The 8308-nt window shown below is 36.5% G+C and overlaps 1 protein-coding gene across 1 annotated transcript; it reads left to right on the forward strand.

Annotated features, from left to right (window-relative positions):
- Nucleotides 1–636: 636 nt before the first annotated feature.
- Nucleotides 637–8243, forward strand: LOC107088725 (coenzyme Q-binding protein COQ10 homolog A, mitochondrial-like). The gene is made up of 5 exons (XM_015381078.1): nt 637–773; nt 3090–3239; nt 3324–3516; nt 3659–3760; nt 6883–8243. Exons 1-5 carry the CDS (start codon nt 637–639, stop codon nt 7048–7050), a joined length of 750 nt encoding a protein of 249 aa, XP_015236564.1. The 3' UTR covers nt 7051–8243.
- Nucleotides 8244–8308: the final 65 nt, after the last annotated feature.

The raw sequence follows: 8308 nt of genomic DNA on the forward strand, positions 1-8308 counted from the left end.
TATATATATATATATATATATATATATATATATATATATATAGTGTGTAACAAAAGTAATTTCCCTTTGGGATTATTAAAGTATGTCTGAGTCAGTCTGAGTCTGTTATTTGAAGAGTAAAATATCCCTGTTTTTTCACCTCCAGTCCAGTAGGGGGCAGCACATTTTAGCTGAGGCGCTGGCTCCTCTCTCACTGAAATAAGGAACAGTCTGTCCCGTCACCGGCGTTTTATTTAGCAGCAGAAGGTCGTCAGCAGCTGGACGGAATTAATCGGAAAAATCAGGGCAAAATTAGATGAGAGAATCTATATGTGTTGATAATTGGGGCCGTAAACCCGGGGTGATGGGAGTATAAGGGAAAGCGAAAACCGAAAGCCACACTTCGCGTTTTATCCGGTTGTTATGAAACCTCGCTAGCCCCCCGTTAGCCACTGACTACCATCGCAGTTTGGATCGGAGCTTTTGAAAAGTGGCCCGAGAAGCTGTCAGTTAGTGAAGCAAACTGCTCTAGAAAAAAAACAGTTTGGAGCGGAACTTTGACTCTTCCCGTCCTCTTCCCTCTCGTTGGACCCTGAAGTCAGGGCTTGGCTACTCGGATCCAGGATCGTCGCTGTTGAGCGGAGAGCGGCTGGGTTGATGGCAGCCACAGCCGGAGCCCGGAGGTTACCCATGGGTGTGCGGACGTTCAGTGACTTCCTCCACATCGCCACTGTGGGCTCTCCTCGCTCCTGTCGTTCTGCGTTACAAAGAGTATGTCTGAGGCAAAACATAAGGTGAGACTTTTCCAGGAGAAAATCTGGTTGAAACTGGCTTGTTCTAACCGTTTGTTAATGTTATGCTTGTCAAAAATTCACTTACCAGTGCTGTTTACACGGCTCTGCCGCTTTTTTCAACCAAACTGTCAGAAATGTCCTATATTCTCCAGTTAAATTATTATAAACATACTATAAAAGCAGAGTTTTGTGATGTATGCAGCCTGTGGAACAAACCATGTGATGTTTTGATGTTCTAACTTTAGAGTGGTCGACTTGCTGGTATGGGACTTTTCTATGGCGGATACTAATACTTAACAATTAGACCAATTGATAGGCTGATATGTAAAATTTTAGTTTTTGTATCAAACTTTGTACTTTGTCATTTTTCTCTTTCATTACTTTTTATGCAGTATTGATCTTTGTTTGTATTTCCCAAAAAAAAAAAAACTATGAATTTGCATCCGATTACAAATCTTTCCAGAAAACACATAAGCCAGTAAGTTTTTCAGTTAATTATTTTAAAAGCTGTCATTTTTTAACTTTAGTGACATGATTGATTGCATTTAAAATAAGACCCTTCTGCCTTTTTCATTGGTAAATAAAAGCATGATCTCTTTCTGTCATGTAACCATCAAAAAGCCTACATTTTCAAATAAAACAAAGCAGTTCAATCCTTACCTTTCACTGTCAAACGTAACTTTTCATGTTTGACAATAGCTGTCATTTGTAGGACTGTCCCAGTCTCTCATCAATATCAGGCAAAAAACTATGGGATTACATCGACCTACGCCTAAAATCTCCAATATTGGCATGCTGATAGAAGCAATGCTTCTGTCTGAAGTTTATGTGACCTGTTTGTTATAAGTGGGTCAGATGTTCTCATACCATATCATATTGTTCTTTGCTTTTGTTCTCTGTCTGAATGATATCAGTTGATTAAACCTTTTCTAACAATACAAAATAAGTATGTCTGATTCATGCTGATATCTATATCAAAATAGCAATATCTGTGTCGGATATAAAAAAAAAAAGTAGTATCAGGACATGTTTGTTGCATAACAAATCAGTTTTGTTTGTTTTTACATTTTATGATAACATTTACTTTCAGTCTATTTGGCTGTTTTGGGTGAAACAAGATGTTTGAAATTTTTAATTTCCTTAATTGTGATATCTTCCCACTCACTGTGACCTGATTAGACATTAATTGAGGAAATTACAGGCTTTAAAAGTCTGTATTTACCCAGATATATTGTTAGCATGCAAATTTCACATCTATTGCATTTCCAATGATTACATTTGACAACCAAATAAAGGTTAGTTTTGTAATCTGATCTACTTTTAGTAGAAATGATTATTTCAGCCAATACAGAGTTTTATATTTAAGACTATATTTATCAAGGTGTGAAAATGTGAAGTCATTCAACTATTAGTAATAAATAGTTATTATCTTAAAGGTAATAAAGGTAACTTCATTTATGTAACAGAAGTTTTTTATTAAGAATTTACAATTTTTAAAACAGAATAAAATGTTGAACTTTCTTCACCATTTCTGATTAGGTGGTTCACTAAAGCTTCTCTTTTTGTATTTACCCAGATAATGTAGGTAGTTACTCTGTCGCTAAGGTTTCCTAACATTACCAAATGCAGCATGTCCCTCAATAGGCCAAAAGCTTTAAAAGATAAAACTGAGACTTTGTGTTTTTTCTAACTATAGACACTTATCAACATGTGGTAGATAATAATTTTTGGCCAGTAGGTCAGATAAAACAGAAATTCTTTAAATTTAGATCATCAGCTCATTTATCTTTGCATTTCCTCTAGTCTAAATAAAATGTTTGATTGTCTGTCTGGAGTAAATATTAATAACAAATCTGAGGATTTCCGCCTGTGCAAAAATACTTAAAAATCATTCAGTATAAATTTGTAAAGCAATTTAATTTGGAGGTCAATGGGAATACCTTATTAATGACCAAGGAGGAGCATCAATGACTACTAGAAGTTAAAAACACAAGATCACACCGACCTGTCAGTCACATTAGACAGGCTTTTTAGACTGGAAAAGAAAACCTCTTATCTAAAACTATGAAAGGCCAGATCCTAGGTCATATAGTCCATATGAATCAACTGCTAAAGTTGTTTTTTCTTTTTCGTATTTACAGAAACTGTCAAACCCAGAAACCCCCAGCATTCTCCCAGCTCTGACCTTTTATCCCATTATAGTCTAGTTCACTGAGGCACCAGAACACAGGAGAACCTTTGGTTGCTTTCTATGCTCTAGGCACCTTTTTGTTTAGTCTAAATGTAACTTACAGAGGATTTGCTCTCCCCTTTTAGACACCTATCGTCATGTGGGATTTTGATGACAAGAAGTCCCAAAGTGCTTTCCCTTCAGCAAGGGGACACGATGAGTAGCGCACCGCAGAGTAGAAGCTTCATCTCCCTCACCAACAAGCGGAAGGAGTACTCTGAGCGCCGAATACTTGGGTGAGATTTCCCAACAAGCTGTTATTGATTTATTTTTTTTTTTTTAAGAATCACTTTTTCACCTTTCATTTCTTCCTGGTACAGTTACTCTATGCAGGAGATGTATGATGTGGTGGCCAACGTTGACGACTACAAGCTCTTTGTGCCTTGGTGTAAAAAGTCTCAGACCATCATGAGAAGGACCGGTCACTCTAAAGCCCAGCTGGAAGTGGGATTCCCTCCTGTGATGGAGAGATACACGTCTATGATCACTAGTGTTAGACCTCATTTAGTTAAAGTAAGGCTCCACTGGTGTAGCACTGTGAATTATCAGCAATATTTAACCAAACACATATGGGTTTACCACCTTTAGCTGTACCTGGGCTTGCCTAATCTGTTGTTTTTTTTGTGTGTGTGTGTGTGTGTGTGTGTCGTTTCAGGCTGTGTGTACAGATGGAAAGCTGTTCAATCATTTGGAGACAATATGGCGCTTTAGTCCTGGCATTCCTGGCTACCCTCGCACATGCACTGTAGACTTTTCAGTAAGTATTTGAAGGCCTGTATCATGAGGCTGTTGGCTAAGTTGGGAAAATGTTTTTATTTCTTTTTGGTTTAGAAAGGTTGTTGTTGTTTTACTGTGAATGTGGGAACTAATTACCTCCAAAAAGGAGGTCATGTATTTGGTGGGGTTGGTTTGTTTGTTAGCAGGTCTACTGAAATGTAATAGATGGATTGGTCTGAAAAATGTTTTTTTAAACCATAGCCGCCTCTGCAGCCCTGAACACACCAAACATGATTTTGTGCCCATTCCGACAAAAAATTGTGAAGTAAAAGGTTGCAGTGCTTAAAGGGCTCATTATGCTTGTTGCACAGACATTCCGTGTGGAAAATGAGCCGCATTTATACTCTGCAGCATTTATACTCTGCAGCATTTATACTCTGTGCAGAAGCCACCGTTAACAACTGATGCTTCATTAATTTGAAGCTGAAAGTTAATACTAGTGTCAATATCTTGCATAACTACACAGTCTTGTAATTCAGGTAATGGCTAAAAAATGTTTTTAAAGTCGTAGGGAAATCATATTTAAATGTCAAATCATTCTGGCTTAAACATGGATATAAATGTACCCTTTATCAGATGATATTGTCCCAATATTTAGAAAATCCTGCCTTAAAACCTGTGGGGTTTTGTTTTTCGTTATCTTATGCAGGCCAGTTAGTTATACGTCAGCTTGTACACCTAAATTCGGCCAATCATATTAATGGTCATCTGGAAATCAAATTTTTCGCTCATAGCATCTTGATTCATATGTCGAAGTTAATATTCCTAACGGTTGAAATAAAAATCCTTATTTACTTTACGATTGAGTTCCGTCCCAGTGTTCACGGGGATGGACGTCTGTGTCTTCAGCAGGCGTAGAGCTAACAGAACTGGCAGCGTTGCGAAGCAAGGGCTCAAACATGTACGGCTGTAAGCCTTCTACACCAAACCAAGCTTCTGCTGGCCTGGCGTCCTCTTCCACAGCAACTTGGTCCACGCTTTCCTCCTCTAAATAAAAAAATTATGACGGAGGAGACTCATCCACGACCTCCGACACAAAACTCTCCTTCTTTTGCATGTTTCTGCTGTCCATAGCGTTCCTTGAAGGTGTCGATGCTAAGTCACCAATTTAGTGCTACTTGGTTCAAATGGAATTTCCCATTGGGAACCGACTAGCACTAAGTTGCTAACTGGTTAGCAATGATGCTTCCAAGACACTAGCCACAATCAAACTTGCTTGCAAACCTTCTGCCACAACAAACCTGCCCTCTTGATAAACGACCATCCACATTCACTTTATTCGGAAATGCAGCGGTTGGGACGGCCGTTTCCCTACGACTTTAATACCAGCAATCCAATTTGAGATTGTATTGCATCTAAATGATTTAATTATTAATCTCAGAATAAGACTTTCATTTATTCTTGAAATTTAAATCAAAACCAAGCCCCAGATTCCTGGACATTTAGAAATGTGGAGATAGACTGCCTGCCGGAGGTCTTTGATTTCTAATTTAGGTAAAATTAGTTGTATTTTTTTAGTCTGACTGAAGAAGCTGGTATACCCGATTACTCTGTTGTTTTGATTGTGTAATTTATATGTGGCTGTTTTCAGTTTCCTATGAGGCACAAGCATATGTGTTTAGTTTAGTATTTTATTAGGGATGAAACGGGTTTAAAAAACATTATCAAATAATTACAGCATTTGTAATTAATTGCATTTTAATTCAAAACCTTATATAAACAAAATTAAACACCTTTTCATTTCAAAAACTCCTTGTAATAATAATAATTTAATAATAAATAATATATTAAATAATTTCTAATACCAACAACTATGACAGTTCAGCTCTGCATAACGCATTTATTAACAATTCCTACTGAGTGTCCAGGATTTAGTGCAATTAAACAAACAACCAATGAGGTTACTGTAGCTGGTTAAGCCAGTTACTCAAACAAATGATCCATGTTTCTGCTCCTAGCTCCTTCCTAACTGCCAGCACTATCCAGGTAGCACTTATAACCACTGCTGAAGCACTTCTACCATAACTTAGATGTCATACACATTTTGAAGTTTTTAGATTGAGCCATGTTTTTAAGCTTGAATACCCCAGTAGATCAACACCTTTGATGCTGCTTGTGCATCAGATTTATGGGTTTGCAAGAAACAGGGAGAGCAAAGGTCCTGCTTGGGATTTTAATATATTTATAAGATAATGAAATTAATTCCATTTTTTTTTTGTTATGCATTAAAATGTTTCTAATTAATTAATCGAAATTGACATGTTAACATTGTAGCCCTATTTTGTATCAATATGTATAAGTGCATCTAAAACAATTACATAAAACCATTAAAATAACAATTTCAGTTTATTTCGGTAACTTAATTCAAAAAGTCAAAAGTCATACATAGATTCATTACCTTTTAATAAACCCTTGATATGCATAAAGGTCTGTTATAGGCATTATTAATGATAAACCGATAAATAAAACCAGATATTTTGGATAGTTTCTCAGAAAATTCTAGCGTTACAGTAATCTATTTAAGAGGATGCTTCAGTTCATAAATTTCATGGAGATGTTATGGCCTTCTTTAATCATCCAAATGAACAGTAAAAAAAAATGAACTATGAATTAAATATCACTCTATGTGTTTTCCTTTTTGAATTATTTTACAACAATATATCTACATTTTTCATGGTAATTTATGTCTGTTTTGATTAAACATCAGTAGAAAAAAACTAAATAAAAAATCTGAGAGCAGAAGCACCAGACCCCACCTGTTCCTAACATTAGGTTATACTGTGTGGGTGTTCTGTTCAGCGTCATTAGATAATGCTGGTTAATGATGGAACAGAGTAACTGATACAGCTGTTGGTAAAAAGTGCATCAAAATGATTACAGGAAATTATTTTCCTAATGAATATATGAAGAAAAGTGATCTTGTTTTTTGTATTGTTATCATTTTAGTTTAAAACAGCAGAGGAGTAGCCTTCATCATATTGTTCACTCAAAATGAAAAAGACCAGGCAAAAGCCTAATTCTATTAAACCATAATGGCTCTCTATTTCATGACTCATCCTATAATCTCTATAAAATTATAACCCACCTTCCTCTTCTTCACAGATATCCTTCGAGTTCCGGTCCTTACTCCACTCCCAGCTAGCCACCATGTTCTTCGACGAAGTAGTGAAGCAGAACGTCGCTGCGTTCGAGCGGCGAGCCTGCAAGCTGTACGGCCCAGAGACACGGATTCCACGAGAGCTGATGTTTCACGAGATTCATCAGACGTGATCTCTGCAGCCACACGCGTCCTCGTTTGGCCTTAAACCGCACCGACGTTCGTTCCTGTCGCACCCGCATGACCCAACCGGCATTTGGTCTCCACTTCAGCTTCAATGGACCCATAACTCCTCATGTTGGAAGCCCTGCCTCAAGCCCTCTCTCATATGCCCTCCTTCTGTCCGTCTACCTCCATTTAAGTTTTTTTTTTTTCTTTCAACCAAACCCTTCATCGGATTAACGGCGTGGCGGTTACAGCTGTATTTATGTTAACTAAACAGTAAATCATTACCACCCCATGTTACCGGCGTAACATTGACTTTTAATTAAAAAACGACATCCTTTTTATCTTTTTTTTTTTAAACAAATACCCCCTCAGAGTCTGAGCTGTGCTAAAGGTTCACAGTGATCTAAGGAAACTGGACACGGCATGAAAAATCAGCTCTGATCACACTATTATACGAAAGCACACTTTGCCTTTTACTTTTACAATTTATTTCCTTCTGGACATTTTAAAATATTCATCAGATATATATTGCCGTGGCTTCAAATGATTTTTTGCTTTTAATTTATTTTGCAGTAGAAATTTGGAAAAAACACTTGTTCTATATGGGCTTATTAAAGGTGCCATGTTTTGGGGACATCATGAATTGTCACTGTTACAGTATTATGAAAAATATGCTTCATTAGTCGCCAGCTGCAGTCACAATGGAACAGGGTGTTGGAGAAAAAAAAAAGAAAATCGCTTTAATCTAGCTGCTGTGCTGTGAGGATTTTATCATGACTTCGCCTCTTATTTTATATTATGCCTTATTTAATAGTCCAGCTCTAGAGAACATCAGCTTAAAGAGGTGGGAGTCAAAACTTTGCACAGAATATTTAAAGTAAGTGATAGAAATGCTGGAGTGTAATGTGAAAAATGCTAATGGGAGAAAAATGAGATCTAAATAATCTACAACTATCTTTGCCAAATTTACTTTTATAAAATCATATAAAAGGTAAAGGATAGGCAATTAAATTGCCATTTTCTCATGATCAAGTCTTCTGGTGCTTTTTTAATTAAAGAAAAATGATTCTGAGACTAAAAAGGTTTCACAGACAGCAGATGTTTCCCTTATTAGCTGCTGATTGTACTTTGTCTATCTGCTGGAGGTGATTAGGACCATGATATCGTTATTACATCTTTATTATATATATATATATATATATATATATATATATATATATATATATATATATATATATATATATATATATATATATATATATA

The sequence above is a fragment of the Cyprinodon variegatus genome, unplaced genomic scaffold (assembly GCF_000732505.1).
Source record: "Cyprinodon variegatus isolate N-32 unplaced genomic scaffold, C_variegatus-1.0 Scaffold228, whole genome shotgun sequence".
NCBI lineage: Eukaryota > Metazoa > Chordata > Actinopteri > Cyprinodontiformes > Cyprinodontidae > Cyprinodon > Cyprinodon variegatus.

Bases quoted from the DNA above. Each gene is read 5' to 3' on its own strand.
- LOC107088725 (XM_015381078.1), top strand. From the start codon at position 637: ATGGCAGCCACAGCCGGAGCCCGGAGGTTACCCATGGGTGTGCGGACG. The intron at 3,517-3,658 runs GTAAGGCTCCAC...GTGTCGTTTCAG, and splicing joins TTAGACCTCATTTAGTTAAA to GCTGTGTGTACAGATGGAAA. The intron at 3,761-6,882 runs GTAAGTATTTGA...TCTTCTTCACAG, and splicing joins CATGCACTGTAGACTTTTCA to ATATCCTTCGAGTTCCGGTC.